The following is a 19368-nucleotide window of genomic DNA, read 5'->3' as shown; positions in this document are numbered from 1 at the left end:
AGTACAGGCTATATTTTAGTGGCAAGTAAAATGTTGGGTTTTATTGTAAAATCTGTTGAATAAGTAGAAAGGGACATTATGTTCTTACTTTATAATGTACCAGTTAGACCACATCTGGAGTACTGTGCACAGTTCTGTTTGCCATGCTACAAGAAAGACACTGCAGCTGTGTAGAGAGCAGCAACCAAGTGCATTCAACCCATGACTAAATGGAAAAATTGATTTCTTAATCTGATATTTGTATCGGATAAAATACCTTTATTTTCAAAAATAAAAGCCTGCATGGTGATCAAATACAGGGTCATCAAAACTATCCACCACATCAATACAAATTTGGATATCTGGAATAAACTACTTGTTCAGACAAGTATAGCAGAAATCATGTCAACTTAAAAGTATGTGGATGAGATATTGGGATAGCTTTGCTATTAGCTCATGGTCTCTACTCAATTTTCAGACCTCTTATGTTTTTCTCCTCACCATATACAATATCCACAGGCACAATTTTGTGGCTGAGACAAAACATGAAATGAAGAGGTGTCAAGTGAAGTAACCCTAAACCACCTACAATGTGATCTTTCGAGAATGTAGGACCCTAAAAACGGAGTGAAAAAGTAAAAATGATTTATTATTGTATTTCTCTTTTTGTTTGTATTAATTATCTATAATAAATAATGTACCTTGAAGGAGTGTAAAAGTATTTTTTATACTAATTAGTTACATATTCAGTGTACCTAACCAGTAAAAGAGCCTACTTTATTTTAAATGGCTAATGAAAATGGTGAAAAGAGGCAAAGGGGAAAAAAAAAAAAAAACACAGTTAAACTCACCATGTTTTCATTCTCGGTTTCAGACAGTTTCTTAAGGAGTACATCAATGTGCTTTTCAGCTTGCAGATAGGTTTTCTTATAGAGAGATTAATAATGTAAAACTTTAGATTTCATTAAAATCAAGAGCTATATACCAACATGATCGCTAACTTTAGTCAGACAAAATCATGCAGTATTTAACAACTCTACTCCAACTATTCAGGAATGATTTATGCAAGTTTTCTTATAATCAGTAGTAACTGATTCACAAAAGAAAATAACTTAAAATATTAATTTAATTATAATTTAATTACTAATCTGATTCAGTAATGTTTCATCACATGGATTAAAATTTGTTTCTAATTTTTTTCAGTACACTGAAATACTTTCAGGAAACTTTTCATGAGTCAGACTACTTAAAGGCCAATCTTGAAAGAGCATGTTGACATCTATTTGAAGTAACGGCCACATCAGTCGTAGCACTTATTTTTGTCCATTTCATAGCAAAATAATTTATTTTTTCACTGATAACATTAGCAATCCTGATTATTCGATCATAAAATTCATACACTATAACCAGCAAGAATATTTTTCTTGGTGAATTTTAAAATACATTACACATTATGTCTGTGGAGCTTAGCAACTATAGCTGGTAATCGGAAATAATGGGAAATAGCAGACCTGTCAGTTCTATCTATGCAGGACTTTGAATAATAAAGCCAATGAATTCAACAACTTGCTGAATGAATATGTTAAAATTATCCACTTACACAGATACAGTACCGCAGTTCTGTCATGAATTTCAAAAAATAAATAAGGTGCATTTTTTTTATAAAACAGCCAACAAACTAAAGTGTATGAGATTGGTACTTCACATATCTTTTTAAAATTAAGCAAATACAAAACACCTTGCAGAGGAATCCCTATGCAAGGGTTACTCTAAAAGGCAATCAACTGTAGTATCAATGTATTGAAAAAATGTGGAATTTGAAGATCTTCTGTAACTTATTTCCCAATTATTTATACTATTCTTAGTTAAAATCAAAGTTCTTCCCCACAATGCAAAATAAAGCAATACTTTCTGGGACAATCTGGGGAAGAAAAAAGTGGAAAAACCTCAATTTTTGCACCTAAACAGGTCCTAATAGTTGTAGGAACAAAGAGTAAACAAATCAGTTTACAGTTAAGCTCAAATACTTTTAGAGTCTCCAAATATAATTCAAATAAAACTGGCTTTTAAATGTTAACAAGACAATAATTATTTACACTCATACTCACTTCTTGGCTCTGCATATCTTTTAGTAATTGCTGCAGTGTTTTATTTAAAGTTTTAAACTTCTCTAATTTCTCAAGCAAAATTTTTTTCTGTCTTGACATTCTTGTTATATCAGAAGATGAAAGAACTACATCCTAAAAAAACAAAAAATAAAAATTCCTTACATTAATCACAAATCAAAGGGCAAGACTCTTACATAGGACAACTAAACACAAACTTACACAAATAAAAGAATCTATTAAAAAAATTAAAGCATTTGGCTGTGATGTGTGCATTATAGAGATGAAATTGCTCTGATATTGTGATGACATGAAAGAACAGTTTCACAGGTGTGAGTGTGACCCTTCTCTCTTGTATGAGCCTGCAGTGAGTTACATGCTCAGAATGTTAAAAATGTACAGTTTAAGTAGTACAAACTACATCTGTTAATAGAAAAGGCTAATTAATAAAAGTGTGCTTATATATTTAGAGGTGAAGCACATACAATTATTAAGTACAAATCAATACCTATTAAATTTTAAAGTTTTCTTTCAGTTTTAATTTGTAGAACTGTTTTTGTAATTATTACTCCCCTAGATTAATTTGCCATGATGACAAAGATTGAAAAGACTCACAAATTCCAGAGGAGCGTAGCACAAGGATACTGTATTAGCTAAGAAGGAATGCAGTCATTCTAGATCAGTGGAGCCCTGCCCAAAGTGACATAACATCCTTATGTCAAGGCACGAATTAAACACCAGTTGGGCAGACCTGGGAGCTCCAAATACAAAGTGAGTGGGCAGCAAATAAACCTAATATCTATCTGGGAAGTATTTTGAATTCTACCCATACAATATTTTCCTCTTTTGGTGAAGATCAGGGAAATGACAGTCTGAATTGTACCATGCTAAAGAAAATCATCAATTTGGATGCAAGGAAATGTGACCTCAAAACTAGGATTTTTCACTAGCCTGTACCAGACGGGTGTTCAGATCCGACAAAAATCAAGACAGCAGTAGTTGAATTTGTGGAAGCAGCTTGGAAAAGCAATATTAAACAAGATCTGGCAAGCTGTTTGATGATTCAGGGCTAGTAGGTAGAATGTTGCTTTGTCAGAGTGTTAGTAAAATTAGGGAACACTCAACATGACAGAGTTTGTGAGACCATTTTAAGCTATTTTTTAACCAGCTAGTTATACCCTCCTAAGCAGAATACTGTGAATGAAAAGGTAACTCTGAAACTGCAAGGCTCTAAGGGGTTACTTGATCCTGGGAGAAATTATTAAAATACAATAACACAGTGAACTCCTGGCTTATGAACAACCCCAAAATGGCATGAGTGTTAGGGGAAATTTTGGCAGCTACAGTGTAACAGAAATGTTCAATTCACTTTGAAGAGACAGATTAGGTGGTGCTAGAGTGGATGGTACAACCTGGAGATTTAGTAGTACACTAAATAAAAAGTTGGAGGAGTTATATCTATAAAACAACTTTGGTACCAGCAATTATTGTCGGGAAAAAATGAGGCGCTATTTGCACAGTTTAACCTGCTGACAGCACAGACCTTATCACAAATGTCACACTTATATATACACACCACACATTTAGAGCAGCAAAATAAAATACTATCACTAGCACCATTAAATATAAAATAAATGTTGCTACTGTACATTAATAGTTTTATAATATGCAAGTAAATCCTATTAGAGATACTTAAGCTAATAAACAGTATATTAGGTACAGTGAAAATTTCCCTTGACAGCCCTTTAGCATCTTATTTAAAATACAGAAATGTAAAATTAGTGTTTTATTAATTTGCTGTGTAACTTTAAATATGGTGCGATTAATATATACATTTCCACCCTACAACTATAAAACATTTTTCTCAGTTGAGCAATAGATAACCCATGTCTTCAAAATTCTGACCCCCTCCTCCTAACAAACCTATTTCAGCTAAGAATTCTGAAGTACAAACTGGTCACTGTAGGCATCTGGCATGATATCTACATGAATTTCCCACCTACATGTTTAGTTCATAAGAGCTAAAACAACAGAATATAGGGCAAAAAAAGATGAAAAAAAAAAAACCCAAAACTTTAAATACATTAAATAACAGCAAGGAATTTCTTCTGGGGCTGAGAAGGCAAAAAAACTTACATTGGAAATGCCAGTAAAAGAGTCCTTAAAGGAAACTAGTTGAACTTCTGCAGAATTAGCAGCAATTTCAACTTCGATCAGTAATTTTAGTAAACCACTCTTATTGAAGTCATTACCCTCTTTCTCCAGCCTAGAATTAGATAAATCAATATCAAATATGCACGTAAAATATAACTGATAGAGAAGACCATGTAATCCTTTTAGTTGACAGACACATTCACAAAAATTAAACCATTAAAAACATATACTTCACTAAAAATCTTACACTTCATTCCTAGTTCATTATTTAAAAATATAAGAATCTTACGAAATTTAAAACATTTACTCATGCTAGTTATTATTAATGCTAATTTCAATAGAGTCTTCCTTGTATATTCTATGTCAGCATTTATTAACACATATCTAATGCTTATATTTATATGAAATGTCAGTAACAAACTTATTTTTTCAGATTGCTTACTGATAATTTGAGAGAAAAATAAAAGATATGACTAATGAATTAAAATATAGCACTGGCTCAGTTTTTCACACTAGTAATGAACAACAGAACACAACTTCATATTGTATTTTAAGATCAGCCTTTGACAGATTTCTCTTCTAAGACATCCATAACTGATCAAGATTAAAGCAGACCAAAATTACAGCTATGGCAAGTACAAATAACGGACAACTGATAACAGAGACATAAACTAAAAGTAATATTTTTAAAATATCATGTGGTTATATTTAAAGGAATTTGGCAGCAACAATATAATAAGAATTGTGAGCATACATAAGATAATATTCATATACGTGTTTAATATAGTTCAGGGTAGTGGAGGTTAGAGCCTAATCTAGTAGGACTGGATGCTAGCTAGGAGTCCAACTCAGTGTTCAATGTCAAAAGTAAAGTGGATAATGCATAAAATAAAGATTCTAAATTAATAAAATACACATCAAAGAATTAAAGAGTAAAATTTCATAAGATGTTTACCTGCCTGGTTCTGGACTTTGCAACATATCAGCATTTTCTTGCGGGATGTTTTCATTTTTGACAGAATGAGATAATTGTCTTTCCACAGGGACTTCTAGGTCTTGTTCTGCTAATGGTGCCAGTTTGCACTCTGAACCCTTAAAATAAAAACCCACTCATTTACAATATGCATTTGATACATAGGCACACATGCATATATAAATAAATAAAAACAGACTGAGCAAATCACATTATGATTTGCAGCATCACTGAACAAATTTATTGGTATCATAAAGTCTACTGGCCACTTATTAATTAAATAAAAAGGCTGCAGGATATCAGCAAGACCACTCTACAAAGAAAATTTTGAATTTTTTTATCATCTTATTTATAGTAGCTTTCTACTTTAACAGAATTTTAGCAATAAATCTGTAAAATAAAAAAAATCTAATTTCTTACATTAACGTTAATTTTTTTCACAAATCATACAATAACCTAAAGGTTTAGGGACATCTTAGTATATACAATTCTCAATTTCTCAAATTGTGAAACTAAACATATAAGAAGACATAAATCTTACTTGATTCTCAAGACCGTGATGTTCAATTTCAAAACTGTCAATTTGCAAATGGTGCATGCAGTTATCCTCAAGACCAAAGTTACTAATTTCGATCACAGGCTTTTCTGTTTGCGTGGGAATTGAGAGTCTTGGGGTGGGACTCTTTTAAAGAGAGGAAAATAGATTAATATCCTCAAAAATACCTTTTATCATTGCCATTTTATAGGTACATACTTCATTTAAAACAGTACTTGCTAAGAAGCACAAATCTACAGTGCCTTGTAACAGTATTCAATCACTTGACAAACTCTCCAATTTTACTGAAAAACAATTCTAACAATGAAATTTTGTGCTCTGTGATGTTAGAGAAAGAAAGAAAAAAAAGGGAAAAGGCAATATTTGGTTTGCATAAGTATGTCTCCTTTGTGTTTTGGAAGTAAAAGATTGACACATGTGAAAAAACCTGCCTAAGGAGGACATAACTGCATTACAATCGGTTTCCAACAGTGAATCAAAACAACTGCCACGTTGACTGAATAAAATCCTCAAGTTCAGGCTGTGAATCTGAAGGGCAGCTATGGAAATGAAGGATACAGAGTATTCAACAGAATGTAAAGATACGTGCATAAATTAGAAAAACTGCACAAAACAGTAAAGGCTTGAACATCCCAGTGGATGCTCATCTGATCATGAGGAACTGAAAACTACACAAAAACACCCAATGTTGCCTAAAAAAGCTTTCCCTTAAAAAAAGGTGACTTGTAAGTGAAGCTACAGACAGGCCAACAATCATCCCAAATTAGTGCTAAAGTTTAGTATTGGTGATTGGATTAAAGGTGCATCAGTCAACAGCTCTGTAGGGCACTGGCCCATATGGGAGGCTGCCAAAAAAGAAGCCATTATTCAGAAAGACTCGCATGAAAACCACATCTGGAGTTTGCAGTAAAACATGAGGGGGACCCAGCTGTGAACTGCTAAAAGGTTCAGAAGTCAGATCATCCATGATAAGGGCTTCTAGATGAACTTCAAAGAGATATTTACAGCACAAATCTAACATCCCACACCTTAAAACCACCTTACCTATAGTGAATTATGGTGGTAGTAACATTACGATGTGGGGCAGGCTTTTCATCATCATGAACTGAGCATCTAATGACTGTTATAAAGTAATAAAATGCTGCAGGAGAAAATCTTTCAGTCTGCTGAAATTTGGGAAAAACTTAATCTGTTAGTTGGAAAAAATCCCAAACACAAAACCATAGTAACCTTTGAGTAGCTCAGGGATATAGAATTGAATGTCTTTCAATAGTTCAGTCAAACCCAGATTTCAATCCAATTGAAAGCGCTTATGGAATGTCAGGGATAACCATTGTCCACTTATAGGCAATAGTAAGAAATAAAGTTTTGTGCCAAGTACAGCTGGTACCCATTTCATAAACACCCTTGATACACATCAGCGAAGACCAGGATTACAGTCACCCACTCTACACTGCCATGAATAGACTTTTTCTGTTTATCTTAAATGTATTTACTCTATGCAGATTACCAATTGACTGCATTACAAAAAAAAGATACAGAAAGCTGGTTGGTTAAACTAGCTATAGCCCATCTTATTATAGGGAAAAAGCAAGTGGGTTAGAGTAAATACACTGCTTTACTTAAGACTGCTATTTAGTTACCTCTTAGCGATTGGGTATTTTTTTAGTATTTTCCCAGGTGAGCTCTTTAACATTAACTGCCAAATTTTTTTTCCCCAAATATTTTCGCTTTATTGTTATAGATTAACATCTGCTTAATAAGGAAAACATATATTTTGAATCTCAACATTTGTACTTTTTCCAACATTTCAAAATTTTGGCCATCCCCAAATGGAGATCATGACACATACTACCTAGTTTTGGTGCCATACTGCAAAACACTCAACATGTAGTCCAACATTACATTTGCAGCACTGTTTTCTTGCGTTAGTCTTACACACTGCACACTTCCTTTGTTTGCCCATTTCTGTGCGTTCAATGTAGTGACCAGTTCCAGAGGTTCTGATATCAACAGGAACACAACTCTTGGCTGGTTTGGAGAAGGATTTCCTCCCGGTTTAAAGTACATGATCCCCAAATGGGGATCGCGGCAGTTAATGGGTTAAGCATTTACTTACAATATCAGATAGCAGACCACACAGATACCACCTGCAGCAACTTTAAGTAGGTAAATACCTTTATTTTCATCATAAAACTTCTTTTGATTATTTGGCAGCAAGAAACTACAGGCCAACCTGCTGTAGAAACCTGACTGCACCATGTACAACTCACAAATCACACTCACACTTGCAGTCCTGCTTTCCCATGCTGTCAACAATTAGCAAATAGACAGCGACCCATAACTGCTGCCATGGTCCAAACTGAACATTACTGTCACTCATGCTGCCATTGCACACTCTGCAGCACCTGCTCACTGTCATCACTTTTTTGAATGGCATTCACACTTGACTGAGAAGGTGGCTTCCACTATTACTTCACTACAGAAAAATCCAGTTAAGTTAATGGAGTAGAAATGTGGACACCCTCCAGAGTCTTGCCCACCCACTCGTGGGTCAAGATAAGGTAAGGGCATGTATAAACAGATTGAGAAGAATTTGTTTCAGTTTGACCTTGTGTTGTACTGCACTGTGTTTTGGAAGACTGGCATCATACTCTCAGTTTACCACTCCTGCTATTGTAAGACAAACAGAGATAAGTGAGCACCTGCTCAAGTAATGTTGTTTTGTTCTACAGGATTCCGATGGCATGTGTAATAGCACCACGCCTGTTGCTGTAACTGACAGATTATTACACCAACAGATTGACCTGGGCTTTTATATACATGTCTATTACAGCACGGTTTTGAAATTAAACTATTGTTTGTTTTTATTCCTTAAAATAAATTTTGGGTATGTAAATAAAATGTGTTACTTTAATAATGAGGCATTCATTTACACATCCACACTCACCTTAATAAAAGGATAAGTGTCCGTCTGTCTCTGTCAGTGCATGCTTTCAGTTGCTATGTCTCTTTCATTCTAATATATGGTGTATCACAAACATTAACAGTGCTTTTATTAATCCCATGGCATATAAACAGACACCTAGGCATTGTATGGTGCACTGTAAACATTAACACCGAAGTCTACATTGATTATTTAGATTTTAACCCATCTTAGATGGGTAGCACAGCTAGTACAAGAATAATTCATTGTAATTAGAAAATAGGTATTGACAGTCCTTTTGAAGTCACAGCGCATAGGCAGGACAAATCACTTGAATGTGAAAATTTCATTAAATTTGAACTGAAATATTTTGAAGATTGGAAGTCATTTCCTATGCGTTTTGGCACAGTTTGCATAATATAATGAAAACTTAGTGATTATATTATACTGTATGATTTATGCAGGATCAACAGATATTTCAACAGCGAGAAAGGAAGAGTGGATTACCCTCTGTAACTATAAGGCTAGCACTTAGTGGAGTGTTTGGGATTTGTACAGTATATTTTACACCTTTAAAAACCCAAGGACAATTAAAACTAAATAAAAAAATATTCCTTCCTCACTGAACAATTAGCTGTCTTTTCTTTTTAACAAATGTTTTCATTTATGGGCTTGAGTTTCCCAACCAACCATCAAATGTAAAACATATACCCTTCATAAGAAAGTTATCAATCACAGAGAGTCAAGTATTAATGGCTAATTTTGGAAATCATTTATTTTTGATGCACTTCTGTAAGTTAAGCAGCACTTATTTTTTATTATCTCTCTTACCCTGCTGTTAAATCATTGAAACAAACCACATACATATCACCTAATAATATAATTTTACCTACTCCCATTTAAGTTAAGGTTAACAAACTGAACTTATCTGGAACTGAAAAAACAGAACTATCTAGAATTGAAAAAAGTGTTACCTTCCATTGTTGTTTTTTATTGCTTACTCCATCCTTAACAACTGTCTTCTTTACATTTTTTTTAGTAACTGTTTCTGGATCTCTGACAGACACTGTAACTTGGTGAGCTTTCTGTAAGAGAAATAATTGTAAAAGTTAAAAATAGGTTTTTGAAACTATTCATCAAAAAAAATTATACAATTTTCTTTTATGTTATGCTTATTTAACAACTAATTAAATGCAAAATGAATATGTTTCTAAATATTTGAAAGAAAAAGCTAAAGACCATCAGTGCTTAAATATAGCTTAAAAACCTTCTGAGGAGAGACAAAAACTGTATGCATTTCTTTATCTTAAAAGGCCATGTAGAGCTTCTTTTCCAGCGGTCACACAAATGTAGTGCAGCATAATCTAAACGTTCAACCTGGCAAAACAGCTCTATTAGAAAACCAAAAATTAACCTGTACTGTATAAACTAAAAGGACTGCAAAAATAATCAAGAGTTAAAGCAATTGTATACCATATATTTTAACTGCAGCTACTTCAGTTGCTTTATTCGTTTACAGTATATTATAAAAAAAATACAGAAATTTGGATTTGTATGTAATAGCTAAGTCTAATAATTCTATATACTGTACAATTATTGAAAACTTCACTTCTTTTCCATATTACTTTCCATCCTCTTCTTTATCTATTTATTCCATTTCAGATTCACTGAGAACCAATATACTATCTCACAATCATAAAAAAAAATACAACTAACATGTAATTAGTCATTTACTTCATACTAATAAAACAAATTCATATATTTACTAGACCATGCAAAAAAAAAAGCTTGTGATGTTAATACACCATTATTTTGACAGAAAGGCAAACAAAACTGCTAAAATTAGGATGTGTACTGTTTATGCACATTCAAATAATGACTTAATAATGTCATACAGTAAATATTTCCTTCTAAAATATGATGAACAAAGAAATTATTTAAGCATGCCTGGTCCTAAAATGAAATGTTATTCTGAGTTACATAATAAGTCCGAAGTTTTTATATTCCAATTACGCCAAAGTACTCTCTGGGTCTACTCTAGTTCATTTAGATTAAATAAAAAAAATGTGTTTAATTATTTTTAATGAGAATTTCAAGCTGTTACAAAATCCAGCACTAGCATATTATGTTATTTGTGCTATAAATTAATCAAAGTTGTAAAAAAAAAACAAAAAAAACTTACATTTATTTTCTTGCATATAATTCCAACAAAGATAATGAGTTCAATTAAGTCAAATACTACATATAGCCCTAGTTCAGGTTAAACACAAATGCAACTTTCTGATACACCGTACAGTCTCTACAATACAATACAACGCTCACCTTCATTGCAGCAGGCAACTGTTTGCCTTCTTGCACACTATCAGATTTTCCTGCAGGCACATCAAAAAATGAAGAGCACCAAGTCTTCATTCTGAGGAAGTAAACGTACTTTTTGTTAACATCCCTTTTAATCAAAGTAATTTTATTATCACATTTCTGCAATGTAGTGCTTGCCTTATGCAGGTAAAGCATTAAACTACTTTTTTGACTCACTCTCCCTGAGATTCGATTTCAAAAGATTATTACTTTTGAAGTAAGGCAGAACGGCAGCATAAAACAAGCAAATCACTAAATTTTAATAAAAATGAAAACTATATGCATTTAATAATACAGTATAGAACTGTTTAATTGAAAGACAAACTTGTTAACCACCATGGGCACTGCTATGAACGCTTCTTAAAACAATAAAATAAGGATGAAATAAAATAGAGTAACATGCATAAATATTTCAGCTACAACATATTTTCTGGCAATACACAGCACAGCAATTAATACACATAAACGAAACTGTCCCTAAATATGTTAAAAAACACAAAGACATGCCTACATATACAATTAACTTAACTGAAACTAAATTAACTGAAGGATTATGCGCATGCTATTTATAAACCTATTTAGTGACAATAGACCTTTTACATTTTTATTAGTATTATTTCAATACACTGCATACCAATTATCACATCAGAACTGGTATGACCCTAAGGCTGCTAAGGATTTTCAAGGGTTCTGAGACGGCTCCAGTTTTAAGGGGGTTCTCAATATTCCTAATACTCATAGTTAATGGGTAAAACATTCTAGCAGCGCAATTATATTATACGTAAGAGAGAAAGTGATTCGAGTGATAATTTGTGAAAGTTTTATGAACAGCCTCGTCTACTGATTGGCTCCTTTGTTTTAAGTCCTAAATACTCTCTGATTTGGTACAATCTGGAAAGCACGTCAGACATTCAACATTTAATGCAGAGTTTGTAAACCATAACTGAGTTTAGATAATTAAAAACAAAACGACCAACGGTACTTGGATAATAGTATGACATACAGTTCTCCGCAAGCGAACAAAACTTTCGATGCGTCTAAATACTTGGACAAAAAACAACATTAAAAAAATGCAGTTGCTGCACACTGACACACATGCGTATCAAGCATTTAACATAATAACTACAGCTTTATGAGATGAATATGATGAAATATATAAAGTAACCCAAGAGTACGTTTTGTTTATTATCAATATAAATACTGCATAATGACTACATAGATTTATATAAATAAAAAGAGAAGCAGCGAAAATGAGCTGGAATATACCTGCTCGCGTAGGTCTTGATTATCATTGCAGATCGAACAGAACAGAATCCATTTCGAAACTAAAATTCGCCGAACTAAATCTCTTCAAAGCATAAGCGATTAAAAGCATTCGGTACTAAACGCTGCAAATGTGCCAGTGTCTTCTTCCGGTTAATTGAGAGGAGCCTCACGAGCTGATTGGTTATTCTTTTAAACAGCGCCGCAAATTCTTATATTTAATTCGTCACGTTGAACGTAGAGCGGAAAATTATACACCCCAGAGCAGTTGCTATGTGTTGCTAAGACGCCTTCCTCAACCTGCAGCCGCTTTCTTCGGCGGTATTTGCCTAATCTGCTTTCAGTACCCGCTTTTTCACCCTAGGTTCGCGGGGATAAAGTTGTGAACTGACAATTCATGGTGTAAAGATAAACTACACGGCTCTTCGTTAGGAAACTTATTTTAATGGATGAATTTTGTGTGTGTGTGTGTAGGTTGTGTGCTCCTAGGCAAGTACCGCAACGCCAAATTCGTCTACCTCTTACTGCTCCTTTGGCACTGTTTTATTAATACAGTGCCATCAAATCGCACCAGCTTATAAAGAAATCAGTGAGCTAACCGATTTACAATAATTATGCACGTCTAACGTTATCGAGCGTCTAGGCCCTTAAAATGGTATCCTTGGCTCTGCGGAAATCTAATCTTCCACAAAATGATCACACCACAGCATGTACCACATCACATATACACTCTGTCCACCCAAAGTTATTTTACCTATAAGATTATGTATTAATAGGATCCAGACCTTCACACTCTTGTGGCATTTATTTCATGTCTTTTCTTCTCTGAGTGTCCCAGGATTTATCTACTTAATCCTTTTATTTTTTGGGTATATTTTGACTGACGATGTTCTTTAAAAATGTCATCCTGAACGGGTGACATGCACACATGTCAATATTACAAAATCAGTGTAAAATAACACGGGAATACATGTGGTCAATATCAAAAATGGATAAAAGTTCCATGGTTGGTGATGCCTCATGCTACTAATGCAGGCAGTGTGGTGTATGGGTAGGACAAAAGAAACTGCCAGTTCAGCCTTTGCCTGTAGCTCATTGACACATGTGTTCATTCATAAACAGGTCCTGAAAATTGGCAGGCCAGGAAAAGGTGCTGCTAAGACTGGCATCTCTTGGAGGTGGGTGCTAAGTCCTGCCAGACACTGATGTGCAGGAAAATGGCACCCGTTAGGCCTGACAAAAAAGGTTAAATAATGAGCGGTATGATCTCCTCAAAGTATTCTTGTATATTCTTGTACCTGCCCCTAACAAACTGTAGGAGTGACTAATTATTGTAAGCAGTGGTGCCCCAGAACTGCAGTATAGAACCCACTCATGTTTTGCATCTTCTTTAATTGCTACATTATATATTATGTTGAAATGCTCTTTGAATTAAAGAGAAAAAAGTTAGGTGTTAGTTGTACTACATAGAACTCTAACTCTACTGTAGCACAGCAGCGGCCCACAGCTATTGTAAAGAACATCCTGGGTCACAAATGGAGAACTTGTGTCCTGTGTAGTGTATACAGGTGGACCACTTGCCTGTGAATATGTAACAATACCGTACAGTGCACTCAGTGCTCTAATTGCTACTGCCACTTCACTGACAAGATGCAGTTCAAGAACAGTCTTTTTGAACATTTGAATACTTTTAAAGAGAACAGGCCATTCAGCCCAACAAACTGCACCGCTCATTAACACATTCATTCAGGACGTCCTACAGCCATCCGTTAGACTATGCTACATGTCTTTGGGATGTTTGATAAAGCTGGAGCATTGAAACAAGGAGAACATGCACACTTCACACAGACAGATGCTGGGCTAGAATTGAAACCAAGGACTTTAGAGCTGTGAGGTAGCAGTGCCATCCACTCCTCCAGTATAACAAGAACAGCTTTACATTCTGATCATTTTAATTTTTTTTTGCCAAGATCTGATTGGTTGGTCGTTCTTATTTTTCTGAATTGTAAAAAGTTTACCAATGCAAAACCAGTAAAGTTTAACCAGAAAGTCATCCATAAATGTCCATCCATCCATTTTCCAACCCGCTGAATCCGAACACAGGGGACTGCTGGAGCCAATCCCAGCCAACACAGGGCAGGAACCAATCCCAGGCAGGGTGCCAACCCACCGCAGGACACACACAAACTAGGGCCAATTTAGAATCACCAATCCACCTAACCTGCATGTCTTTGGACTGTGGGAGGAAACCCACGCAGACACAGGGAGAACATGCAAACTCCACGCAGGGAAGACCCAGGAAGCGAACCTGGGTCTCCTAACTGCAAGGCAGCAGCACCACCATATCCATAAATGTATGATTTAGAATATTTCACAGGTTTAGCTACTTTTCCTACTATTAAACTTAAACTGGTAAAGAGTAAGGCAGAGTAATATTATGTACTGTGATAGACAGGCATTCAGTCCAGGCAGGCGTAGTGAGTCCCACAATGAGTCCAACACTCCACCATAGCTGACTGTGAACTTGTCATTATAATGTTTAAATTAAAAAATAAACCAGTAAACACAGCAAAATTGACAGTTTTAAGTTACCACATGATATGTATTCCATATATATGCTTTCAAAGGTAATTTTAACACTAATGGAGTTAATCTGATACTAGTGAATGTTATTGTGAATGATTTTATGAATACAGCATTAACACAGAATAGGATTCTCTATTTGTGCATAGAGGAATGTCCACATCCATTATCTGAAGTCTTTCATTCCATTACAAGCATTATTTGGACAGGAATCCAAACTGGATAGAAATGTACAAAAAAAATAACAAAATCATATTATTTTAGATACTAAGCCATAATTGTTAGACAGTTTATTTACTTTCTTTCTCTGAAAGAAACAGTCTTTCATAGAAGTTCATCCATGCTAACAAAAATCACCATTAGACTTTCTACGTGCTCAGGAAATAATGTGACAAACCAGTGAGTGGCTTAGTGATGAATATGTGCCACCAGGGGGCTCTAAATCACAGGATGTTCATAAAATGGTCTTCATTTTCTAAAATGAAAACCTGAAGCTGATAATGGATTTACAAAGGAAAATGTTATCTTTAGGCAATGATACATGTCTTATAATTTAACTGCGGCAAAACCAGTTTGCTGTATGTTGGCTGAGGCAGACATACAATGCATACAGTATTCTGTTAAAGATGAAGTTTAGGGAAATCATGTGAGAGATAAAGGAATGGACTTAGTACTCTGACAGCACTGGCAGTAGCTGGGCCTTAAAAGGATCAGTGTGGAGTTTCCAGCCACACTTACTGTCTATCTTCAGACACTTTGATTTTTGCAGCTCAGTGTGCTTCCAGCTGCCTCCCCCTGAGCCTGTGCCTGCATAGTCCTGGCTCTGCCTCACAATGCTCATCTGGGGTCAGTGGCAACAAAAAACTGCCACACTTTTGCCTGGCTCTGTGAGCAGATCCAGTGTCAGGATCACACCAGAAGCTTGCTGATACTTGACCTACAATGCTACAGAACCTAATGAGTCTTGTGCATGTGCTACATGTTTGAACACAGAACTACTGCATGTGTGACAGACAGAGATGGTATGCACACTTCAGGAATATATTCACAAATAAAAAGGTCTTCGGTTGGAGGATTATGCTTTATTTCTCAGTTTATGCTGCTTTTCTACAGGTAATAGTATTTTGCAATTTACCGGGTGGTTGCTGTTGAGTTTAAAGATGTATTTTAAAAAGGCTATATTTGCTAATACAGTCATCCTATCCACATTCTCTGCAGATCTTTAGACATTGATGAATAGCAAATGTTTATTCTACATATTCTACCGTTGGTACAGTAGGAGCAAAATTTAAGGGACAGTTTTGAGAATTTACCTGTTACCACAAAATGTCTCAAATTTATAGTTTGACGCAGAGGTTCTGTTTTTTTTTTTTTTAACTGGAAGCCTGCTTCATTAAGATTCACATATTATTTTTTTAACAAAGAAATAGTATATTAAAAATGTTTTAAAAGAAGAATCTCTTTTCAGTAGTTTGTGTCCTTCTTCTGATCTGAAATTATTCTGTGACGCCTCCTATTACATTTTTAAATTTAAACTTAAATCCTTTCAAGGAGTTTTACTAATAATAACACATACCATTTTATCATTTGAAGACCTAAACCTCTCTCAGTATTCAAAATGTGGCTTCACAAGTTCATTACACATTTAATGTTTAGCTTCTGCAGACGTGTACTCTGATCCTCTTTGCCTTTTCTGGGTGATTTGGTATAGTAGTGAGTCCATTGTGACCCTCACTAAACTCATAAGGAGCAATTTTACCTCTGTTTTCACATCCTGTATGTATATCTCCACACATACAAAAGATAAGTAATGCATGTCACTCCTCCAGTCCTTTTCAAATTCACTGCCTGGCAGATACTTCTTAAAACCCATAATGATACTGAGCTCATAAATATTTCTATTAATGTACTTTACCAGAGAGCTGATTCGACAGCACACACATATTTGAGGTCCTGCCTGCCCTTTGAAGCATTGCCTTTGCCTCTTCTCACTCTTCCATTTTACAATGTTCTGAATCTTTCTATGTCCTATGCCTGTGCTGGTGTTTGATTTTCAATGTACCAGTCTTCTGTTCTACATTTGTAATACAGCCTTGTTTGTTATAGTTCCATAATCGTGTTAATCAAAACACCTTTACTGTCTTAGCAGCTTTGTGATTCAGCAGTCACAGTGCAGTCCATTCATTTTAATGGAAAGATTATCTGACAAAGCATTCAAGTACCTTAAAACATGTACAGTATTTCAAAAGGACACAAGCTATGTTTTGCTTCAACCACAGCGGATGAACTTAAATGTCAAGGAGCACAGGATACTTCCTCTTTTAGCAAACTGCTGAGCTTTTGAATGCAGGATTTCTGATCCCAATAGTTGTTAAGAACTGATGGATAAGAGGTAACAAACTGTAAATAGGAGTCCAATATCCTCTCGGTGCAATAAAGCTTATTCACACAAGGACAGAAATGAATACTCTTCCCAAACGACTTTGGCTGCACTCCAGCAACAACACAGCTGTTGAAATGGCTTAGTCGCTGGGGCAATGAGTTCGACACCGTCAGGGAATGTTTGTGTGCTGTGAGCTGACATTCATACCATTGGCAGGATCTTCTGTCTAAAAGTACAAGAGCATCGAAACAGCAAGTAATCCCCTCTCAGAGTACTAGATTTCTGGCTTGTTTCAAATCAGTAGAAGAGCTTTTTTGTGCTGTGAAGTGCATCTTTGCTGGCTAATAAACACAGCTAAGTCCTCCCATTGTGGGCAATCCTTTAAAGGCACAAGACACAATGGAGGCTTATGTGTTGCTGAACACTGCACAGCTGTCATGGGAGCAGGCACGTTCAATATGAGAGAGTATCAAAGTAGAGATTTGTGTGGAACTGCTTTTTAAACTTCTATCCCAACTGTTCCCCACAAACATGTATCCTGTTTCCTGCTTCTCCTAGTAAAATGTCATCACACTCCTGGCTGCTCCTACTCTCTCCTGAGAAAATTCCTTCATATTTGTGCCCACTCCCATCACCTTTCTCCTGCTTCCATTCCATTCCCAACCTCATTCCCGTTTTTTCCTCTCTAAAAGGCATTCGAATTTGGCGTATAGTCTAAGTGTACTCTTAAAACAGCAGAATCTAAATCTAATGCTAGTAGTGCTAAAGCCTACAATGAGCCTTGGCTGCCTTAAAGGTGCTGCCCCTTTGTTTTCTGTTTGTTGCTTTTCTTCTCCTTGAATTTTCATCAGATCAGCCTCCACTTCCTTCAGTCATGGCTTTCCTGATTGTCCAACACTTCTACTGCCTCATGTGTTACTATTCATTAGTATCATAAGGGTTCTGATTTCCTACAATGGAGCTATACCCACTTTATATTTATTCAATTTGGCTTTTAAGTTTCTTATTGCTTATGCTTTGTAGAGGCTTCTCACATCCTATGTTGCTAAAAACAACCTAATTTTCCTTCACTATATTAATTTGTTTCTGATACCAGGTTGTAAGCCCTGTGCTCAAACCCCAACCTGGAGGACCAGCAACTTTGATTTTGGGGTGTACTTCCCCTAGAGAGTTGCCTTCACTATGGCTGAGTGTCGGAGTCTCTTTTCCCATTCAACGTAAAGCTTGCTTGGTCTCTGTATACCACTGTGGACTGATTCATCAGTTCTTCCCTTGCCATAGTAGGTGATGCAACCTGTTGCTGATGCAGTCCAAGTCAGCATCTAGGTTTACCCCCAGGCTGACCTGACAGGACCCCCTTTCTCTCATCAGTTCACCAACCCAATCTGCCAAAGGGGCTGGTTACCACAACCTTGGGAAGAGCTACACTGCTTAATATCAACCTGCCAACACATAGGTGAAGTGGAGCTGAGACTGAGCGGCGTTTTCTCTTCTGATGAGATCATATAAGGCATATCACATCTTCTTAGGTCCCAAAACATCAGAAGCTAGAAGGAGAAGAAAATCATATACTGTAGATGTGAGTAAATCTGTTTATGACTATTTTTGATTTTTCACAATACAGTCTGCATGGGCAAATCCACATTACTGTTCAACGCCAACTTCAACAGAAGTGATAAACTATTTGGGGAGACCTGTTACACAATGTTTCAAAATATTCCTGATCAAAACTGACCAATGAGGGCATCTCCTAAGTTATGGTGCATGAACTGCAGCTGTCGTCACTTTTACCTCAGACATTAAGACTTCTATTGTGCTAAAAAAAAATGTAGTTCTATTTTTTGTTTTTCCTTGTTTGCTGTTATAGAATAGAAATAGACACCATGTTAAAATGCTAACTCAGAAATTGAATTTAAACTAAGATTTTTAAATTAATCAAATTAGAAAAATTAATAAAGGTTCATTTTACTATACATAGAGGCCTGTGTCAAGTTTCAATATATCCCTTGATGGTCATTTTCTTTGAAAGCTAAAATTTAGTTTCCCTTAAAAAAACAGTACAGAATCAGTAGTCCCTGTTGTGCTCTG

The 19368-nt window shown here is 35.4% G+C and overlaps 1 protein-coding gene across 2 annotated transcripts in view; it reads right to left on the bottom strand.

Moving 5' to 3' along the window:
- LOC114659193 (protein BCAP-like) overlaps positions 1 to 12454 on the bottom strand; it is a 64316-nt gene extending 51862 nt beyond the window's left edge. For both annotated transcript variants that reach the window (XM_028811516.2, XM_028811518.2), the window contains exons 1-8: positions 12318 to 12454; positions 11016 to 11106; positions 9668 to 9778; positions 5753 to 5893; positions 5194 to 5330; positions 4221 to 4350; positions 2088 to 2219; positions 831 to 905 (exon numbers count right to left, since the gene is read on the bottom strand). In XM_028811516.2, coding sequence (XP_028667349.1) covers positions 831 to 905; positions 2088 to 2219; positions 4221 to 4350; positions 5194 to 5330; positions 5753 to 5893; positions 9668 to 9778; positions 11016 to 11106; positions 12318 to 12343 — 843 coding nt within the window. In that variant the 5' untranslated portion in view covers positions 12344 to 12454. The remainder of the gene's footprint in view (positions 1 to 830; positions 906 to 2087; positions 2220 to 4220; positions 4351 to 5193; positions 5331 to 5752; positions 5894 to 9667; positions 9779 to 11015; positions 11107 to 12317) is intronic.
- Between the last annotated feature and the right edge of the window lie 6914 nt (positions 12455 to 19368).

Source organism: Erpetoichthys calabaricus, chromosome 10, assembly GCF_900747795.2.
Source record: "Erpetoichthys calabaricus chromosome 10, fErpCal1.3, whole genome shotgun sequence".
NCBI classification, from domain to species: Eukaryota; Metazoa; Chordata; class Cladistia; order Polypteriformes; family Polypteridae; genus Erpetoichthys; species Erpetoichthys calabaricus.
This window is presented reverse-complemented; position numbering and strand designations above follow the sequence as displayed.